Genomic DNA, 22,633 nt, shown 5'->3' with positions numbered 1-22,633 from the left:
CTTAAGGCTCATGATCTCCCATTTTTTTCTGCTGAAGAGGGGGTGCCTAAGTCTTTAAAAAGACTAACCAGGATACTATAAGCAAGAATCACAGGAAATGCATCTGTGCAAGAACCGGGAAAGAGAAGAACAGTCTCTACAAAGCAAATTGGCACTTCCCTCTTGAAAAAAAAATCACAAAAACAAACTTGAAAGTTTTTCTTTATGTAAGTAAGCAAGCAAGGCAGCAAAGTCGTAAATGCAGATAGGACACGAATCGCTCCCCTGTTGGTCTCCCACACTGGTACCAATTTTCTCATAACTGAAAAATGCACGCACGATTCCGCAAGAGAATAAAAAAGTTTATTAGGAGGCCATGCTAAGCAAAGGTTGCAAGGAGTCTTGCCACGTATACGGGCTTGTTAATTATTTCAGCAGGGCCAACTTTGGGAAGAGATTTTTTTTCCCCCATTTGTAACCAGCAGTTAACACTGGTGCAAGGCAATCACACCATCCACACATCTCGGCAGGCCTGGAAAAGGGAGATAGATGGTCAGAGCGGGAAGGTAAATAAACAGAATACCATCTTTGCATTAAAAACAAAATAGCCAGTTGCACCTTAAAGATTCATTAAGGGTGTGGGGGCAGATTCCTAAAGGGAGAAGGAAAGTCACTTCCGGCAGGCCTTTCACACACACACACACACACACTGCAGCAAAATGACAATGGAGAACGTTTTATATCCTATATTATGTTTGTACGATATATTTGCATTTTTAGGGCTGCTGGCAACCTTAGCAAAAAACCGCTCTGCAAGAGACTTGTGCAGTTATTAGGCGAGATCAATGCAATCCACTGAATACTCCCCCCCCCAGCAAAAGCACGACACACACACACACACAAATAAACACATCCCCCCGCTTGTGCATTGGGCTATGCAACCTTTTCTGGCATGCAACACAAAACGAGCAGCCTTTTCTGGCATGCAACGCAAAACGAGCAGCCTGAGATCACGAAGAGCCGAAGAAGCAGCACCCCAGAGAGGGAGCGGTGGAAATTCCTCGGCGCGTCTGAAACCCTCCCCGTGTTTTGCGTTCAGACGAGCAGCGCCGTGGCCCAAGACACGCGTCTGGGAGGGAGGCCGTGCCATTGGAAGGCGGCCCCGGGGGGGGGAGGCCAGCGGGCCAAGGGCCGTGGCGCGGGGAGGCAGGGGGCGTGGCCTCCGCAGAAGACGCGTGTCGGCGGCGAGGGCGCACGTGTGAAGGCGCCGCCTCTCACCTCCCTTGCAGGGCGTGCGATGCTGGCTGTGCTGGGCGCGGTAGCCCTCCACCACTTCCCACTCGCCGTTGTCGCGCTTGATGGGGAAGGAGACGCTGAGCACGTGGTTGCAGGGCTTGATGATGCGCAGGATGCCGCGGACGCGGTGCCGCTTCTCCTCGGCGCTCTCGCGGGTGCGCAGCCCGGACACCAGCTGGTCCTCCACGATGCCGGCGCCGCGGTCGAAGAAGCCCTCCACCATGCGGAAGAAGTTCGGGTCGTCCTCGGAGGCCTCCTCGCGGCCCACCGCCTGGCTGTAGCGACGCCGGGACTCCCCGGCCGGCAGCAGCAGCGAGGCCGCGCAGGGCTCCGCCGCAGCGACGGGAGGGCAGGCCGAGGCGGCGGCGCGGGCGGGCGCCAGCAGCTCTCCCAGGCGGCGGTACATGATGGCGGCGCTCCTGAGGCGGCGACGGGGACGCCCGTCCGGGCCGCCGCCGCTGCCTTTAAAGGGGCCCGCAGGGGCGGGCGGGAGCGCGCCCCCGCCCCGCCGGCCTCTGCGCAGGCGCCGAGCGCGCCGGCGCCACGGCAAAGCGCCGGAAGGGCCCGCCCCGCCGCTCGGCGCGCCTCGCCGTTGGCTCGCCGCTCCGCCCCGCCCACCTTTCCCGCGGCTGGGATCAGGCCGGCTAAGATGGCGGCGCCGGTGGCGGGTGAGTGGAGCGCGGGAGGCTCTCTTCCGTTTGAATGGTGTGCGTTTATGTGTGTGTGTGTTGATAGAGAGAGAGAGAGAGAGTGTATCTGTGCTTTGTGCTTGTGTGTGTTTCTATATATCTATTTTATAGTTTTACAGCATTTTTAAAAATATATAAATCGAAATATGTGTGTGTATATATGTGTATATATATATATATATGTGTGTGTGTGTGTGTGTGTATGTATATATATATATATGTGTGTGAGAAAGTGTCTCTTGTGCTTCTCTCTGTGTGTATATATGTATATATAATAGTTTTACAGCATTTTTAAAAATATATAAATCTAAATTGTGTGTGTGTGTGTATATGTATGTGTGTATATGTATATGTGTATATATATGTGTGTGTGTGTGTGAGAGAGAGAGAGAGAGAGTGTCTCTTGTGCTTCTGTGTGTGTATATATGTATATATATAATAGTTTTACAGCATTTTTAAAAATCTATAAATATAAATTGTGTGTGTGTATGTATATATGTATGTGTGTATATGTGTATATATATATGTGTGTGAGAGAAAGTGTTTTGTACTTGTGTGTGTGTATATTATAGTTTTACAGCATATTTAAAAAATATAAATCTAAATATGTTTGTATATACATATGTATGTGTGTGTGTATATGTATGTATATACATATGTGTATATGTATATGTGTATGTATAAATGATGTGAAGCTATAATAGTGGAGATAATTCAGCATAGATTAAATCACTGTCAGCCTATTGCAGTGATGGCGAACCTTTTAGACACTGAGTGCCCAAAAACCACCCCAGCAACCCGCTCTGCCCCCCCCCCAGGCCCACCTACTGCCTCCACAGCCCGCCGCAGATCGCCCTGGCGGCCTTGCACTGCCATGGTGGCCATGCCCTCTGCCCATGCCCCGCAGCATCATCTGCGCGCGATGGGGCGCAAGGGTGGAGTCTTGTCCCTGCAGCCCAGCTGCCATGTCCTTGGCTGTGCTGCTCCTCATGGGCCGCGCCCGGGGGCCACTCTCCTCCGAGGGGGCTGCTAGTGAGGGTGCTGTGTGGGGAGGTGGGGCTGGGAGGACGGCACACGTGCCCATACAGAGGGCTCTGCGTGCCACCTCTGGCATGCGTGCCATAGGTTTGCCACCCCTGGTCTATTGCAAAGGGGCAAATTGACTTGGGACAGCTTACATTCCACAAGGATGGGTTTATTCCCATCAAAGAACAACATCTGCCTGCCCAGATCCTTGGGAAGGTCTATTAGTGGATAAAAATGCCAAATCCAGTCTGAACATCTGGCTGACTGCGTAACCGACCACAATAATAAAATTGGTATTGACAGAGTCCCCATCCGTCAATTGCAAAAAGCAGCTTTACTTAAAACAGTTTACATCCTTTTAACACCATCAAATGTTCACATCTTGGGAAGGACTTGATAAGTGGACAGAATTGGTCGATCCAGTCTAAAAATCTGGCCAACTGGTGTGATGAACTATAAAGATAATATTGTCATTGACAAATTTGCCATTAGTCAATTGCAAAAGTCAGCTTTACTTGGAAACAGCTTATAACCTGTGATAACACATCAAATAACAACATCTTATAGGGAGGAAGTAAAAGCCTTGGTGGACTGGTTTTGAATGTTAATAAAACAAAGGAGATCGTTGTTGATTTTAGAAAGAGACGGCATAAGTCATACTCCACTTTGTATCAAGGCTGCAGTGTCGAGGTGGTCAACAGTATTAAATAGCTGACAATCTAACTTGGTCTCTTTAGTGAAGTGTGCAAACCAGCGTTTGCATTTCTTGCATCGGATGAGGAGAACACATCTTTCTCCTTCCATCCTGGCCACTTTTAACGGAGGCACGATGGAGAGCGTTTTAACAAACTGCATCACTGTTTGGTTTTGTGGTAGCAGAGCCTCAGATAGAAGGTCCATAAAGAGAGTGGTAAGGGCAGCTGAGAAGATTATAGCCCGCTTCCCCATTATTCAGGGCACTGCTTATAAGCTCTATGTGCTTAGAGTTCAAAGCATTGTTAAAGACCCCATACACCAGTGGTTCTCAACCTTTTTAATGCCGCGACCCCCAACCGGTCGTAAGTTGAGGACTACTCAACCGGTCGTAAGTCGAGGACTACTCAACTGGTGCAGCACTATTTGCAGAATGGGACTTTTGGAGGGCTCAGCAGGGCAGAGACAGCCTGGACAATTCCTATTGGCTTTTGAAAGCCAACAGAATTAGACTCTATTCAACAGAGTCTATTCTATTGGCTTTCAAAAGCCAATAGAATAAAAGGGAGTAGCGCAGCTAAGGAAAAGGGGGAAAAAAATGGCGGACTGCGTTGTTTGGCGACCCCCATGAAATGGTCGTTGGACCCCAAATGGGGTCCCAACCCATAGGTTGAGAACCACTGCCATACACGATCTGTTTCTCTTGTTCCCCTCTGGGAGGAGGTTTCAAAGTATTTATAGCAGAACTATTAGATTCTGTAACAGCTTTGTTCCTTATGCCATCCACTTGTAAATGTGCAGGATTCTTCCCCCCCCCCCCGCCCGCCATTTATATGTATACATTAGAACTAGACTGTGATATCTTTCTGTCATGTGTGTATATATGCATAATGGTATTTTTTGAGAGCTGAATGCAATGAAATTTCATTTTAATGTGTGCCAATTAGCGTACCTTTAAAGTGGCAATAAAGTTTCTATTCTTTTCCATTCCATTCTATCTGCCTATCCCAGATTCTTGGGAAGGGCTGGAAAGGTGCACAAACAAAGCTAAATCCAGTTTAAACATCTTGCTGTCTGTGATGAACCATAATGATAATATTGTCATTGACAAATTCACCATTAGTCAATTGTGAAAGGCAGCTTTACTTGGAACTGCATACGACCTGTGACGATAATTTTAACACTATCAAATAACAATATCTGCCTATCACTGGTTCTTGGAAAAGATTTCTTAGGTGGGGAAAAAGGCCAAACCCAGCCTAAACAGCTGACTGTGTGACCAACCATCTTAATAATGTCATTGACAAACTTACCAACAATCAATTGCAAAAGGCAGCTTTACCGAAACAGCTTACATTCTGTGACAATACCTTTAACAACTTCTGCTTATCCCGGGTCCTTAGGAAAGACTAAACATCTGGCTGACTGCAATGAACCATAATGATATTAACTGTAAAAAGTCAATTTAGAATAGAATAGAACTGGAAGGGACCTTGGAGGTCTTCTAGTCCAGCCCCCTGCTCAAGCAGGAGAACCTGTACTATCTCAGACAATTGTAGAAGTGAATTGCAAAACTTGGAACAGCTTAGATGCTGTAACAATAAATACCATTAATATTATTAAGCATCAACATCTGCCTAACCCAGGAAAGGACTTAATAGTTGGATAAATGTGTCAAATCCAGAATAAGCATCTGGCTGACTGTGTGACTAACCATACTGATAATGAGTCAGTTGCAAAAGGCAGCTTTACTTGGGATGATATCTTTAACAACATCTGCCTATCCTAGGTCCTTGGGAAGGACTCATTGATATATAATTTTATGGTAGTACTCCAAAAAAAAAAAAAGTGTTATTAGCCATCAAACCTCAAGAATACACTTTTCCCAAAAGGTTTCCACAATTTTGGCCACTACTGTACAAGCAACAAAGTGATAAATGATAAGATACAACCAACAAGGGGATAGTCGTAAGATACAAATAGGAGTAAGTAATAGGAAAGATGGTAATGCAGTAGTAATACAGTCCTGCTACACGGCTAAATATCCGTAGGCGTAAAAGACATGGGAATTAGAGGTTTAGCAAAGTGAGGGCCTGGGAGAAAAATCTGCCTTTGTGTCTCGTCGTTTTGGCATGCAAAAACGTGCCAAAGTTGAAACAGTTTACGTCCTGGATAGGAGAGGTCTGCAGATATTTTCTCAGCCCTCTGTATCCCTGGTGACCTTCAAAATGCTAGAAAGCTGCCACACAGTGAAGTAACAGCTGTACTGATGCAGTTCCTCCCTCCCTCCTTCCAGCCTAAGAAAAAAAGCGTGGCTTGCAAAAAATGATGTAACTGTCAAGTGGCATTTCTAAAGCTGGACCGTTTTTTTTTTAAAAAAAAAATCCTCCCCTTTCAATCTGCTTGCATTGAGGTTGCTTGCACAGCGCCCGAGGCAGAAATGGCTGGCATCAGATACCCAAGAGATAAGGAGAGTAACTCCCTGTTTGGCTGTGTCTGTGGACAGTCTGCATCGCCAGTCTGTAAATGGGCAGAAAATAGGGGAATTTTTTTTTTCTCCCCTGAAACGTGCCGTGCTGTGTTCTCGGTTGATGCAAATATTTTAAAAGTGGGCTTTCAAATCGTTTTGAGGGTGGAGTAACAGTTGTTCCGAGATCTTTAAGGATGCTTGCTGACAACTTACTGCATGCTGTCTTTGTCTCGGTCTGGGACATGTGCACTTCCTGCCTTCTGTTGACAGGGCAACTTTTTGAAAAGGAAGGGGAACAGTCCCCAATGAACCAGAATTAACCCTCCTGTCCCTTTTCCCATGAGCTGTGATTGAAGTCCCCCATAAGTAGAATTCATTAGGCAAGCTCTTTGGGCTCTGAATGAAACGTTGCATTTCTTAAGCCCCGTAACCAGAGACCAATAAAAATAAAACAAAACTAGAAATAAAGCAAGCGTTCAGAGGGGGCCTAGATTACTACAGGTGTGCAGGTCAACCTACATTCCGTTCTTGTTAGATGGAGGAAAGATGGCAGATCAGCCCTAATCCACTTAGGCCAGCGGTGGCAAACCCATGGCACGTGTGCCAGAAGTGGCACTCAGAGCCCTCTCTGTGGGCACGCACGCCATGCCCCCGAGAGAGCAACTTTAGCTGACTGTGTTCAGCAGGTCGGCGGTTCAAATCTCACCGGCTCAAGGTTGACTCAGCCTTCCATCCTTCCGGGGTAGGTGAAATGAGGACCCAGATTGTTGGGGGCAATGTAAATATATATATACATTGCTTACTGGTGTACACCGCTTAGAGAGTGCTTGCACTTAAAGCGGTATATAAGTCTCACAAATAAATAAGCCGTCCCTCTTCAACCAGGCGCCCACTAACTCGCTGAGGCCCCACATGGCCGGATGCATCCCAGCACCCATGCGCTCGCTGGCCTCTGTGTGCGGGGGCCGATGGTGTCAGGCAACAGCCGCCCCTGCCTCACCTTGCCCTGTGACAATGGCACCCCCCACTGCCTCGCCTTGCCTCGCCTCACCCCACGGGACAAGCCTGCCCACCGCCCCACCTGCCAGAGACCCCCTGGATCTCCCCCAACCCTGCCCGGCCCCCAAAGGTGTCCCTCCCCGCGAGCAACATCAAGGTGATCACGTCCACCTTGGCCACTCCCACCCAATCTGCCATGACCACCACCGCCACGCCCACCCATGGGCCACACCCACCTGGCACCCAGCGATAAGTGAGTTTTGGGTTGCCGTTTGGGCACTCGGTCTCTAAAAGGTTCGCCATCACTGACTTAGGCTATCATTGTACTTGGCATGTGTCATTAATGACATAAGACTGCATAGAGACATAAGGCAGTAGCACAACCACATATAGTTGTCCTTATTGCAAGTCTTGAAGCACCACAAATGCTTTTCTATCCAAGAATAATGTACAAAAGTTAAAATTCTCATGGTCTAGAAGCTTTCTTTCTTTCTTTCTTTCTTTCTTTTTTTTCTTTCTCTTCATTCATCTTTCTCTGTTTCTTTCATTTCCTTTCTCTTTCTTTCTCTCTGTTTTTCTTCCTTTTTCTTTCTTTTCCTTCCTTCCTCTTTCTCTGTTTCCTTTTTCTTTCTTTCTTTCTTTCTTTCTCTCTCTCTCTCTTTTTCTTCCTTCCTTTATCTTTCTTTCCCTTCCTTCCTTCCTTCCTTCCTCTTTCTCTGTTTCTTTTGTTTCCTCTTTCTTTCTTTCTTTCTTTCTTTCTTTCTCTCTCTCTCTCTTTTTCTTCCTTCCTTTATCTTTCTTTTCCTTCTTTCCTTCCTTCCTCTTTCTCTGTTTCTTTTGTTTCCTCTTTTTCTTTCTCTGTTTTTCTTCCTTTTTCTTTTTTCTTCCTACCTTCCTTCCTCTTTCTTTCTTTCTTTCTTTTTTCTTTCTTTCTTTCTTTCTTTCCTCCACGTGGTGTCCTGAATGAACAGAAGAGATCAGCTGCCAGGGTCATGGCATAGTTTGTACTCTGCAGCGTATGATCACGTAGGGGCTGGGGCATAAGCTGAGGGCATGTACCTGTTGCCCTTTGCGCCTTCCATTTAGTATTTTTTTTCATCCCCGTTTAGTATTTCACATTTGGTCTCGTGAATGAGGCTGGCACGATTCCACAATGCCACAGAGCGGAGATCAAAGATAGGAGGACCTCCCCCCCTCCCTGCGGAGCTGAACTCTCAGATCTGCACCATTGCAAAATCAGTCAAGAATTTTCTCCTCTACGAGTACTTTTTTTTTTTTTTTTTTTTGCTTACTTTGAAGTTTTCCTTGCTTTTCTGGAGAGCCACGTCCCCCAGCGTTTTCCTTCTGAGCGGGTGACAAGCAACAGTAAAAGAATTCCCAGTTTTAAGAAACACATGCGGAGACATACAGGTAGTCCTCGACTTACAGCAGTTCATTTAGTGACCGTTAGCATTTACGACGACACTGGAAAAAAGTTGACACGGCCGTGGCAGCATCCCCAGGGTCAGGCGATCAGGATTCGGATGTTTGGCAACCGACTCGTACTTACGACGATGGCAGTGCCCTGGATTCACGTGATCCCCCCCTTTTTTTTTTGCGACTTTCCGACAAGCAAACTCAGTGGGGAAGCCGATTCACTTAACAGCTGTGTTAACTAACTTCACAATTGCAGCGAAGCAACCCAAATTTTGGACTCAGTTGTGAGGATTACCTGTATTGCAGTGGGTGGGATAGGGAACTCTGCAATTTCACCTGCCTGGTAAAATATTACGACTCTGCTGCAGTGGAAACATGTTTGATTTTCCTTACTCACTTTCCTGCTGGGGTGGGTAGGTATTTTGACTTAAAAGGAGAAAGTGCCCTCCCTTCCCCCCCAACTTCTGAATCTTGTCTGCAAGCCCCAGTGTCATCTCTGATTGCCTGAATAGATAGGCTGAGAATTGGGTGGCTTCGTTTTAAAGATAGTAGGAACGTGGGAGAATTGTTTCACTCGCCTTTACATTTTAATATAGAACCGCACTTCACTGCTGGTCTCTTGAATCGGCATTTCTGTTCCTTGACCACGGACATATTCTGCTCCACAATCAAAAGAGCAACTAGATTTTTTACCATTTTATTACCTTTGAGTCGGAAACTAACAAGTCATAAATATTTGTTTGGCAGTATTGTGCTATTCAGCTCAGCTCCTAGTGGTTTGCAAGGTAGGTAGGTAGGTAGGTAGGTAGGTAGGTAGGTAGATAGATAGATAGATAGATAGATAGATAGATAGATAGATAGATAGATAGATAGATAGATAAGATAGGGTAGACAGACAGATAGGATAGGTAGATAGGCAGATAGGGTAGAAGATAGATGATAGGTAGATAGGGTAGGTAGATAGGCAGATAGGGTAGAAGATAGATAGATAGATAGATAGATAGATAGATAGATAGATAGATAGATAGATAGATAGATAGGCTGGACAGGCAGACAGACACAGATAGATAGATAGATAGATAAACAGATAAATAGATAAGATAGGTAGGGTAGATAGGGTAGACAGACAGACAGACAAGATAGACAGGTTAGATAGATAGGGTAGATACATACATAACACATTTAAACATACTATATACAACATATGTATAGACCTACACCCTTACATATAAATAACATATAAATATTAAATACTGTCCATCTTGAATACATCACGGAAGGAGGAAGCTTTAGAGTTCACAAGGTCAGTACCGCATGGAACGAAAACTGTGACTGAATCTGAAAATTACTGAAAATAAAAACCAAAGAAACAACCTTAACTCACAGAGTGGAATAAAAGACAAAAACACACAGATTTCCCCCCCCCCTCCCAAAAAAAGTTCACCCTCCTGCCTTGCAAAAAAAAAACAAAAAAACCCTTGATCTTCACCAACAGAGCAAGTGCCAGGCAAATAAATGCGTTGCAGAGAAACGCAAATGACAGTCAAATTTTTAGGAGCAGAAATCCGGGTTGACCTCAGGGTTTCCAGAAAAGGCCTCTCAGAAGGGACGTAATTGGGCACGCATTTATGTCTTGTAAATAGCTAAACTCCAAAACCTTTGTGCTGCTATTCACAGGCAGAAGAGCCGAAGTTTATGGCCTGAATCCTACATCCTTACAAAGAGACCTTTTGTCTCTTGCACCGGCCTTTGTATCCTGCGCTACAACCCTCTCAAAACTTTGGAATCCCTTTTTGGAGCAGAAATATGGCAGGCCCATTATCGACAATTAAGAATAAGCCAGCAAGACAAGTCTCTCTTCCCCCCATCGTTTGTTCAACCACATCATTTGTGGGCTGTGTTTTGCTGCCCTTGTATAATCTTCTGCAGTTTAGCGGGATCGCGCCTGCGTTGCAAAGGGACTCCCAGAATTGCTAGCACTTTTAACCAACAGCCATTAGGAGAAAATCCACACTGGACTGGGAAATGCATATCTTAGCAAAGCGCCACTGCTTGTTCTACAGCAGTAGCCAAAATTGTGGAAACCTTTTGGGAAAAGTGTAATTTTTGAGGTTTGATGGCTAATAACACCACTCTTTTTGGGGGAGTAGTACTATAAAATTATATATCAGAGTGGAAAGATAATTTAATCAAGAATGTAATGCAACAAAGTTTGTTCAATTATCGGTACTGCAGACATGTCAAACACAAGGCCCGGGGGCCGGATGCGGCCCGCGAAGTGGTTTCATGTGGCCCAACCTGGAAACAGTGAGGGAACGGCCCCCTCTGCCTTGGCCCTGGCCCAGTCCGGCTGGGAGCCAATGTACAATTTTGTGGTGGCCATCTATGCTGAAACGCATTCAGCTCCACAAGTCCGTCTGGAAACGGCGAGGAACCAGCCCCTGCTGTGTCAGCCCCATCCCTTGGGTGCATGCTGGGGAGGTGTCACCCTTTTTGAGGAATGAAGAAATGGACCATGCCTTGGCGCTTGCCCTTGTCCCACACCCTTCTGCCAGAGATCCCCAGATCTGTCCCACTCCTGCCCAGGCCCCCACAGGCACCCTTGACGTGAACAATGTAGAGCTGGCCATGCCCACCCAATAGGTCACACCCACTTCATCCACGCCCACCCAATAGGCCACACCACCCTGGCCACACTCACCTGGCCTCCCAAGGGCAACCGCAATGCTGATGTGGCCCTCAATGAAATTGAGTTTGACTGTATTGTATGAAACGTTATAGCCAAAGAACCAGAAAAAGGAAGCACAACTCGCTTAGGTTGATCTCAGGGAGCTTTCCTTCATCTGATTGTAGTCAATGAGCACGAGTGTTTAGAGAGCCAATCGGGTGTCCTCTTGTTTTGGCCATGAGCCAATCAGAACCCAGTAGGGTTCAGTTATCGATGTCACGTATTGAAGCTGAGAGGAGGACATTGGTCGGTATGTTATGCGATCGCCATCAAGTTGGTTGGGTTTTTTGGTGTTCTTTCATTTCGTGAGCTTGTAAAACGTAATAAAGTTAAAGTAACGATACAAAGAGTTAACCGGTTGCCTAGAAAGTGATGTAAAATAGTCTTATTAAGTGAACAAGGCTACAATTATAAAGAAATGAGAAGAAAAATGGGTGGAAACTTAACCAAAGGTGGTATTTCTCTACTGTACACTTTTCCCAAAAGGTTTCCACAATTTTGGCCACTACTGTATTTATTTTGGAGCAATTTGATTGGCAGTGCCCAGCACTCTGGCCCACACAAGTACATTGTCTTCCATCAGACCTGGAAAACTGTTGATGTTTTATTTTTTTTCTTTTTGACAGACTGCTGGAAGAACGGCCATGCCGATTGGGGCTGTTAAGAGAAGAAAAGGGAAATTCTTCATGAAAAGGTGCAGGAAGGTGAGCATGAGAAAGAAGCCTTTCCCTTCAAATCTGATCAACCTAAGCAAGTGGTGCTTCCTTTTTCTGGTTATTTGGCTATAACCTTTCATGGACTACAGTACAGATAGTTGAACAAACTTTGTTTCATACCATTCTTGATCAGTGGTTCTCAACCTGTGGGTTGGGACCCCATTTGGGGTCGAACGACCATTTCACGGGGGTCGCCAAACAACACAGTCTGCCATTTTTTTCCCCTTTTCCTTAGCTGTGCTACTCCCTTTTATTCTATTGGCTTTTGAAAGCCAATATAATAGACTCTTTTGAATAGAGTCTAATTCTATTGGCTTTCAAAAGCCAATAGGAATTGTCCAGGCTGTCTCTGCCCTGCTGAGCCCGCCAAAAGTCCCATTCTGCAAACGGTGCTGCACCAGTTGAGTAGTTCTCGACTTACGACCGGTTGAGTAGTCCTTGACTTATGACCGGTTGGGGGTCGCGGCATTAAAAAGGTTGAGAGCCACTGTTCTTGATTAAATTATCTTCCCATTGATATATAATTTTATGGTACTGCTCCAAACAAAGTGATGTTAATCTTAGCCATCAAACCTCAAAAATACACTTTTCCCAAAAGGATTCCACAATTTTGGCCACTGCTGTATTGCAGCATCCCCATGGTCATGTGATCAAAATTCAGCTCCTTGATTCATCTTTATGCGTTCTACTGAACACAACAGCAGCCCATTCTTGTAGCTGTCTTGTGACAGGCAAGTCCATTCCTTGTTCTCATTCGTTGCATAAGACGGTCTTTGATTAGCTATGCATTCATTTTTCACATTAGTTACACTTTAACAGGAACACTCCATATTGTACGACTGTAAACTTTCTTGATTGTGCCAAAGGAATGTATTTACATTTCGGACAAAGCGATCTACTTTGTCGATTGCTCGGAAATGCAAAATTGTTATTTCCTAACTTCTTGAGTTCCCATTTTTATTGGAATCTGGTTGGCATTCCTAGGAACGGAGGTGTTTTATAGGAAAGTTTGGGACATGAAAAGAATCATTTTGAGAGAGAGATATCTTGTCTGAGTGCGTGGGATTGGTGATCCTGTCCTGAACGGCATCTGCACAAAACATTCAGAAAGAAAGTACAAACACACATCATTCACAAAGAGATCCTTTTCAAGTGAGAGGATTCAGTATCAGGAAACTATATCTTGTGGGTAGCCCTGGAAGTTTCATCTTGTAATTATCCAAAACAATAAAGGAGTACATAGATAGCAACAAAGAACATAGAGTGAACTCGATGATAAAGTTGGGGGGAAAAAAAGAGGAAATAACTAGAAGGATAAAGGAAACAATATCAGAATAACTAGAAGGGACCTTGGAGGTCTTCTAGTCCAACCCCCTGCTCAGGCAGGAAACCCTACACCATTCCAGACAATTGGCTGTCCAAACTCATTTTTAAAAACCTCCAGTGTTGGAGCACCCACAACTTCCAAAGATAAACCGTTCCAACGATTCATTGTTTTCACTGTCAGGAAATTTCTCCTTAATTCTGAGTTAATAGTAATAATAATAATAATAATAATAATAATAATAATAATAATAATAATAATAATAATAAGGCGGCCTTATTAGGAACTGCTTCCATCCTGCGACGATACCTGTAATACCATCAAACATCCACATCTGCCTATCCCAGGTCCTGGGTAAGGACTCGATAGGTAGACAAAATGCCAAATCCAGTCTGAACATCTGACTGACTGTGCGATGATCAATAATAATAATAATAATAATAATAATAATAATAATAATAATAATAATAATAATAATAATAATAATAATAAAGTTGGAAGGGACCTTGGAGGTCATCTGATCCAACCCCCTGCTCAGGCAGGAAACCCTATACCATTTCAGACAAATGGCTGTCCAGTCTCTTCTTAAAAACTTCCAGTGTTGGAGCATTTAATGCTTCTGGAGGCAGGCTGTTCCACTGATTAATTGTTCTCACTGTCAGGAAGTTTCTCCTTAGTTCTAGGTTGCTTCTCTCCTTGATTAGTTTCCACCCGTTGCTTCTTGTCCTGCCTTCAGGTGCTTTGGAAAATAGCTTGATTCCCTCTTCTTTATGGCAGCCCCTGAGATATTGGAATACTGCTATCATGTCCCCCCTTGTCCTTCTCTTCGTTAAACTAGACAGTTTCTCCTTGACAGAAAATGACCATCCTCCATTGTTTTTGCAAACATTGGCAAAAACATACAGGGTTCCCTTCAGACCTATTTTTTTTTTTTTAATTCTCCCATAGAAATGTTGTTGATCCATTGAAGTTGATGCTGGGCCATTTTTCAGGGTCAAATGTGGTCATGCTACGGGGCCTTCTCTTTGTAGACTAGAGCCAGTGGTTCTTAACCTTTTTGAATGAATCGCCCCCTTGAACCAATGAGGAAGTTGTTTTATTTTCTTTAAAATTGTCACCAGGACATATCGATGCAAATAGTTTATTTCCAGTCTTTTTCCCATATCTCCACTGTGTGAAAAATTTTGGTGCCACCCGTCACTTTATTCCCAAACTTCACGATACATGTATTTCATTATTATCTTATTTATTTAAGACACTTAAATGTAATGGCCACTGAAAACAAAATTCAATTGCAAGACAGTGAAATGTCCGAAAAGAAAAACAGTAACATTTAATGATTGAATTACAAGTGAAATTTAAGACGCAAAAAGAAATATAAAAAGGGTAGAGGCTGCTGTGCAACGCGCGTGAAGATAAGCGATGCGTATTCACATATGTACGGCGTTCTGTACTGAAGCTAGCTGGAGGAACATTTGAAAACACAATTCAGTCCACTAATAGCGAGCGATCTGGTGTTTTTGTACGACAGATATACAGCAATTCACTGTATGAAAAAGTGAAAAATGAAATCGCCCCCTGGGGGGCAATATCGCCCAGGTTAAGAACCACTGGACTAGACAATCTGTGATCAGTTGGGTTCCTGCAAGGTCCCCATTGGCTTTGTCCTACAAGCTTCCAGGGAAAGAAATTGCAGGTTCAAATCCGTGTTCCCGCCATCAGCCTGGTCATGTGTGATCCCCACTGATTTTTTTTTTTAAACTTGCAAGCTTCCTAGACTTCCCCACTGACTCATGGGAAGATGTCAAGGAACATGAGAGTTTCATTCCCATGGGAGTTACAAGTCCTGGCATTCTGTAACGTTAGCCTGTTTGAGATATGTTGGCTGGAAAGGTTTTGCCCTTTAATGCACTATTTCACTCAGTTAAAGGTAACAGACATGGGACTTTATATAGGAAATGTCAGGAACTGAACCTCAAGAATTTCTTAAAAAGTCATTCTTCCATTGATCTAAGACTTAGTCCTGAGAATTCAGTTTTGTGGTCACGTAAACCAGATAAATAACTTTGAAATGCAATCACATGGGAGTGCCCAAAAGATATTCCATGGTATGTATGAGTAAATACCCTAAGGATTACCAGCTTATTATGTTAAGTCCCTTTTGTAGCTTTTTTTTATGCAGTACCAAACTGAAAATTAAACTTGAAGAATGATGCAATTGCAACACGGGCTTAATTTTAAAAAAGGCTGTGTGGATTGCACGCTGTTGATAATGTAGAACATCTCGTTAAATGGCTTGTTAGCCTATAAAATCTGCCCCTTGATCATTTTTTCGGTTAGAAACTGGAATATCCTAGCTGTGTTTTTAGCTACACCTGCCCCCTGGATAGCCAAGGTGACCCATGTCTTCATTTTTATTTTCATGGCACCCAGGTGTTCAGCATACCTGCGCTTAAGAGCAAAGGTATCCAGTTCGATGCCTATCCTTATCCGTTGTTTGAAGAAATAACGATTAGTTTGATCTCAAGATAGCTGCACATTTTACAGTGGCTTGTGGTAACCTGCCCATTTAAAACCTAATTCCACGCTTCCTGTATAGCAACACCAGCTGGCAGTAACACTAGCATCCCTGGCTCTAAGTTACAGTGTGAATTCTGTAATTCTGAATAATTACGATGTGTGAGCCCAGCCTTATCGTTGGTAAAATATAGTTTACAGTTCTATCTAAGGTGTAATCCAGGCTGTTCAGAGAAGTGATCCGTAATCATAATTGCAGAAAAATAAATGTTATATTAACTCCTCCTCCTCCTCCTCTTCCTCCTCCTCCTCCAATGCAAAGTAAAGTTCTGGGTCTTGCTCTTCTGCAGCCTCAACCATTGTTAATTGATGTTGTTGTAGTGTGTCTTTGATGTGGTCTCTTTGTCTTCGCCTTCTGTTCTTCGATCTTTTTGTATGTGCCTTGTATTGAACCCCACAGCATTTAAGACTTGGCTGTGTAACTCCTGGAGCACCGGGTATGCTTCAGAAAGGATTCATAAGAGGTTTGGAATGGGAAAGAGTGCACAGCCTAATCTTTCCCTTTTCAGGAATCCTGAAAAACGAAGATCTGTCTGCTTTAAAGAGACGTTCCACGGCGTGTGTTTCAGCGGGCTTTAAGCCTTACGGTTCAACGTCATTTTCGAAACAACATACAGCCCTAGTACAAAGACATGCTAAAGAGTACGGCCCAAACAAGAGCAGATCATCAACGGCTGCACGTAAAAAGCCTTCCTCTTAACTAACATGCTTGTGCAAGGCCTTTTTTTTTTTTTTCCTCTCCCTCTTCTCCCTTTCTTTCCTGTGTTCAAATAGTGTGGTAAGAGCCCTTTCAACAATCGGCCGGGGTTCCTAGCAAAGCTCAAAAGCTGCTGATGCAACTAGTTGGATTTTAATAGATCATTGACCCATCTATAAGACTCTGACCACTTTACAGATAAAGAGGTGAGGTTCTATTGGCCACCCCTATGGGGAACATATTGAGAAATGGTTTAATAATTTACCCTGCTAATGGGAATGTGCTTTTTCGCTTCTAGCCAGGACATGTGAGTGGCAGATGCCCCCCCTTCCCCATTCAGTAGCATTAACTTCTTATTTTTAATTGTACTGCAGGATCAAAGTGTAAGTTAGAATTTCAGCTGGCCATTAAGCCACCAGAGAGATTCACGAACATTGACCCAACGGGTAGCAGTACTCTAATTGGCTGTAGCTAAACCTAAAAAGTAAAGCAGGGGCCAATTTAATTGGAATTAATGGGAGGCACACCCACCCACTTGATGCCAGGACTGTGTTGGTAGTTGCGAAGTCGTGTCCAACCCATCGCGACCCCACGGACAACGTTCCTCCAGGCCTTCCTGTCCTCCAACATCTTCTGGAGTCCATTTAAGCTCATGCCTACTGCGTCAGTGACTCCATCCAGCCACCTCCTTCTCTGTCGTCCCCTTCTTCTCTTGCCCTCCATCTTTCCCAGCACCAGGCTCTTCTCCAGTGAGTCCTTCCTTCTCATTAGGTGGCCAAAGTACTTGAGTTTCAACTTCAGGATCTGGCCTTCTAAAGAGCAGTCAGGGTTGATCTCTTCTAGGACTGACCGGTTGGATCGCCTTGCAGTCCAGGGGACTCGCAGGAGTCTTCTCCAGCACCAGAGTTCAGAGGCCTCCATTCTTTGGCGCTCAGCCTTCCTTATGGTCCAACTTTCACAGTCATACATTGCAACCGGGAAAACCAGGACTATAGGCGAAACTTTCAATTAAAAGAGAGAAAAAAAACAAAAGCTGGAGAAGGAAACGGAAGGGAGGGAGATGGGAGGAGGAAGGCAACTGGGCTTTTGAATTAATGGTGGTGGTCTTGTGCACTAAGTCAACCCTTTGTGTGAAAGGGAGCCTCCTATGGCTGCTCTCACTTGCGTATCTACTTTGATCTTCAGCCTATTCTTTATCCAAGGGGACTGTACACATATGCGGTCTATAGAAGTGACTGAGCAAATGGGTGAAACGACATCCTTTGTCGTTGGTCTGGTGGTGAAACTCAGCTTAGGCCTCTCACTGCTGCAATGGCCCAGATTTGATTTTTATCTAAGAACTTGAGCAAACTGACCAGTTCTGCAGTGTGCTCACTCAACCCTTGGCCTTCTTGGCTCACGGCAGCAAAGCCATCAAGGCTCCACTGGAGGGTGGAGGCTTCCCAAGCATTGGAATCAAACCAGGTTAGAGGCTGCCCTTTTGGGCCACCCGTGGATGGGAGGCTGGAGGCCAGAGCAGAAGGGGCTGGGGCATAATTTATTTATTTATTTATTTATTAGTAAAATTTATATGCCGCCCAATCCCTAGGGACTCAGGGTGGCGTACAAAATTAAGACAACAAGTATAACAATTAAAAATGAATACATTCACACAGCATGTCCCAATCGAATCCCGCCCCCCGCCCCCCCCCCGGGGACATCAACTCCAGGCCTGCTGGAACAAGAGAGTTTTAATAGCTTTCTTGAAGGGCGGCAAGGTGGGAGTAGTTTGTATCTCGGGGGGAAGTTGATTCCACCACGTCGGAGCCACCACAGAAAAGGCCCTTCCCCGAGGACCCGCCAGCCGACATTGTCTGGCCGACGGGACCTGAAGGAGGCCCAATCTGTGGGACCTCACCGGTCTCTGGGAACTGTGCGGCGGTATGCGGTCGTGTAAGTAACCTGGTCCTAAGCCATGAAGAGCTTTAAAGGTGACAACCAACACCTTGAATTGTGTCCAGAGACCCACAGGAAGCCAGTGCAGCTCGCGGAGGATAGGTGACACGTGGGTGTACCTTGGTGCACCCACAATCGCTCTCGCGGCTGCATTCTGAACCAACTGCAGCCTCCGAACGCTCTTCAAGGGTAGCCCCATGTAGAGCGCATTACAGTAGTCCAGTCTTGAGGTGACAAGGGCATGAATAACCGTGAGTAGAGCCTTGTTCCACACCTTCCTTTGGAAGGCTAAACTTATTGCTATACCTCCTTCAAACACATTTTTTTAGTTTGAAGTCGGCTTAACGATAAGTTTAGTTTTTCGCCTTAGAACAGAGGTCCACAATCTTTTGGGGCACCAGGGACCGGTTCTGTGGGGCGAGGTTTTTCCGCGGACCGGAGGGGGCCTGCTTTTGTGTGCTGTCTGCGTCCCGCGGATGGGGCTTTGCTTGTTTGTGCAAACCGGTTGCTGGCATGCCGCGACCCCTGCCTTAGAATAATCAGAAACCATAGTACTGATTTTGATCATTATGGAGTTTGAGAACTGCATAGAGGTGATTTGGGTACTCTCCTTCTTCCAAGTTGTTTTTCCGCTTAGTGATGGTCTGTCCTGGGACAAATGTGTGTGCTAAATCCGAGACGCTGTATCTGATCCTTTCCCCTCAAGTCTAGGAATGGAAAATTTGAAAGGATGATGTTTTTCATGTAGAAGACCAGAACTAACAGCTGCCACTGTGACTCCGTCATCCAGTTTCTTCACAAGGGTCAGAGATAAATCCTATCTGGAATATAATCAGTATTCCACACAAAGCAACAGTCTGACGGTATTTGGCAAGGTGGGCATAGTTGAGTTTTGTTAGTCAAGAAGTATTATTTGGCAGCTCTCAGAAGACACGTCTTTTCTTTCCCCATGCCTGTCCTATGGAACAGCCTTCCCACTGATTGAGTCTTTCAGAAGACTCTCAAGACTTGGCTTGGTTCCCCTGGGCACTGGGGTGGGAGTTAGTTGGTGAATTAATTCATGTAGTTGCCCTATTCAGTTCATGACTTAGGATTCATCATCCATAATGGTAATAAATTCAGTGGTGAAAAAAGTAAGGTTCTACATTTAGGCAAGAAAAACCAAATGCACAGATATAGTATAGGGGGTACCTTGCTCAATAGTAGCAACTGTGAGAGGGACCTCGGAGTCCTAGTGGACAATCACTTAAATATGAGCCAGCCGTGTGCTGCAGCTGCCAAAAAGGCCAACACAGTGCTAAGCTGCATTAACAGAGGGATAGAATCAAGATCACGTGAAGTATTAATACCATTTTACAAGGCCTTGGTAAGGCCACACTTGGAATACGGCATCCAGTTTTGGTCACCACGATGTAAAAAAGATGTTGAGACTCTAGAAAGAGTACAGAGAAGAGCAACAAAGAGGGACTGGAGGCTAAAGCATATAAGGAACGGCTGCTGGAATTGGCTATAGTTTAACGAAGAGAAGAACGAGGGGAGACATGACAGCAGTGTTCCAATATCTCAGGGGCTGCCCTAAAGAAGAGGTAGTCAAGCTATTCTCCAAAGCGTCTGAAGGCAGGACAAGAAGCAACGGATGGAAACTGACCAAGGAGAGAAGCAAGCTAGAACTAAGGAGAAACTTCCTGACAGTGAGAACAATTAACCAGTGGAACCACCTGCCTCCAGAAGCGGTGAATGCTCCAACACTGGAAGTTTTTAAGAAGAGACTGGACAGCCATTTGCCTGAAATGATATAGGGTTACCTGCCTGAGCAGGGGGTTGGACTAGATGACCTCCAAGGTCCCTTCCAACTTTATTATTGTTGTTGTTATACGCTGGACAATAAAAAATATTTTTAAAAATGCCATTCAAAACAAAAACATTCCTGTACAATGAACGGTTTGGATAACTAGGTATGTCTAGTTTAGGAGGACTAGGAATGATATGATAACTGTCATCTAGAACTTGAGGATTTGTCACAGAGAAGGTGGGGGGTCGATCTATTCTCCAAAGCGCCTGAAGGCAGGAGAAGAAGCAACGGATGGAAACTAATCAAGGAGAGAAGCAACCTAGAACTAAGGAGAAATTTCCTGACAGTGAGAACAATTAACCAGTGGAACTGCTTGCCTCCAGAAGTTGTGGGTGCTCCATCCCTGGAGAGTTTTAAGAAGAGATTGGACAGCCATTTGTCTGGAATGGGATAGGGTTCCCTGTTTGAGCAGGAGGTTGGACTAGATGTCCTCCAAGGTCTTTTCCAACCTTGGTATTCTATGTTAAATATCTTCCATAAGTTCAGTGGGAGATTTTCACCAGCCAGGAGGGTGTCCACCTTGTAGGTGCAGACCCATATATATGGCCCACATTTTTTTCCCGTGTCTAGGGCAACGTAAGTGTGGAAGCACCTAAAAGTAGTAGCAGATCAGGTCAGAGGAAAAACAAAAATTGACGAATGGCAGGCCAACGATTTTCATTCTGCTGCCTTTTTGCTTGACACATGTCCTTCGAGTAATCTTCCATGTTTGGCTGTGCAATCTCAAGATTTCCCCACGGTTCCAACAAATAAATAAATAAATACCAACTGAGCATTCTGAAATTGTGAGAACGTTAGACATTTACCAGATCTAAAATAAAATATCCCCTTTGGACTAGTAAATCAAATTTATGTATGAACGAGGATGGACTGGAATTTCTTTCTTTCTTTTTTTTTTTTTTTTTGCCTGAAATATTTACCTTTGGTTATTCCTCTTTTACCTTTGAACTCTCCCTGCAGATAGCAAAATTCCATCCTGCTGATAGTAGGTCAGTGCCTAAAATTTCATCACATCTCTTGTTAAACATAGCATAACCTTTAACCTCTGTTTGGCCACTACTGACACACAACTGTTTATGGAATTTTCCCAGAGTTATAATACAGAATAAGCATGTTTGAAATCAGTCAGACCCACTTAACTTCTACAGATTTTATTTAAAGATTTAAATATTGAAATGGTTAGCTAAAACTGTTCCTCATTGAACTTAAAGAGTTTCTCAATTTTTCTTTGTTCGACCCTTGAATTCTCATGTCTTAATTCCATCCTTGGTTGATTTGGATTTGTTAATCTACAAATGTTTGTCGTGATTTCATTTTCTACTGAAATGCGCTGAAAAAGGTTGGAAGTCAGTACCTTTTTTTTCCCCTTCCCTGTTCTCTTACACTTTTCTTTTCCCTTTCTTTCCATTCCCTACTTCCTTACTACCTTTATTTTCATTTGCAGGATACAGTACGATAATCTCAATAAATGTGTGGAAAAGGCAATAGAAGAGGGAGTGAGGGAGGTTGCAGAGTTTTCAGGATTTTGTCCAAGATTGGACAAAACTAATCAAGGAGAGAAGCAACCTAGAACTAAGGAGAGACTTCCTGAGAGTTAGAACAATTAACCAATGGAACTACCTGCCTCCAGAAGCGGTGAATGCTCCAACACTGGAAGTTTTTAAGAAGAGATTGGACAGCCATTTGTCTGAAATGGTGTAGGGTTCCTGCCTGAGCAGGGGGATGGACTAGATGACCTCCAAGATCCCTTCCAACTTTATTATTATTACTATTACTATTGCTATTACTATTATTACCTTTAAAAAAGTGCAACACTAGCAAAAGCGTTGAGAGCATCCTGGAAAACAGGGTTGGAGTCCTGGGCCAATTTCTGGACAATTCCTATTGGCTTTTGAAAGCCAATAGAATTAGACTCTATTCAAGAGAGTCTATTCTATTGGCTTTCAAAAGCCAATAGAATAAAAGGGAGTAGCACAGCTAAGGAAAAGGGGGGGAAAATGGCGGACTGTGTTGTTTGGCGACCCCCATAAAATGGTCGTTCGACCCCAAATGGGGTCCCGACCCACAGGTTGAGAACCACTGCTCTAAAAGGTTCGCCATCACTGTCCTATATAGTAATCAAATATTCTAGGTACCAATGTCTATGGAGATTCTCAATCATCCAGATCACGTTTGTCCCAGAGGTCATGTTCATCAATCGTCCCGTTCAGTCATCTAGCAAAGAAAAACTTCTGGC

At 44.5% G+C, this 22,633-nt stretch overlaps 2 protein-coding genes across 8 annotated transcripts in view; one reads left to right on the top strand and one right to left on the bottom strand.

Moving 5' to 3' along the window:
- GLUD1 (glutamate dehydrogenase 1) overlaps positions 1 to 1,681 on the bottom strand; it is a 35,724-nt gene extending 34,043 nt beyond the window's left edge. Inside the window, exon 1 of the mRNA XM_039343385.1 lies at positions 1,258 to 1,681. Within this exon, the coding sequence (XP_039199319.1) occupies positions 1,258 to 1,681 (424 nt within the window). The remainder of the gene's footprint in view (positions 1 to 1,257) is intronic.
- A 115-nt stretch (positions 1,682 to 1,796) lies between these two features.
- The window catches only part of SHLD2 (shieldin complex subunit 2), a 52,758-nt gene continuing 31,921 nt past the window's right edge, over positions 1,797 to 22,633 (top strand). For 2 of the 7 annotated variants that reach the window (XM_039343377.1, XM_039343376.1), the window contains exons 1-2: positions 1,798 to 1,943; positions 11,923 to 12,000. The gene's annotated coding sequence lies outside the window, so the exon portion shown is untranslated. Of the gene's footprint in view, positions 1,944 to 11,922; positions 12,001 to 22,633 lie in introns of all 7 variants that reach the window. The other 5 variants (XM_039343378.1, XM_039343371.1, XM_039343375.1 and 2 more) reach the window with 4 other exon arrangements.

This window comes from Crotalus tigris, unplaced genomic scaffold, assembly GCF_016545835.1.
Source record: "Crotalus tigris isolate CLP2741 ecotype Arizona unplaced genomic scaffold, ASM1654583v1 scf7180000017847.2079705, whole genome shotgun sequence".
Lineage (NCBI taxonomy): Eukaryota > Metazoa > Chordata > Lepidosauria > Squamata > Viperidae > Crotalus > Crotalus tigris.
This window is presented reverse-complemented; position numbering and strand designations above follow the sequence as displayed.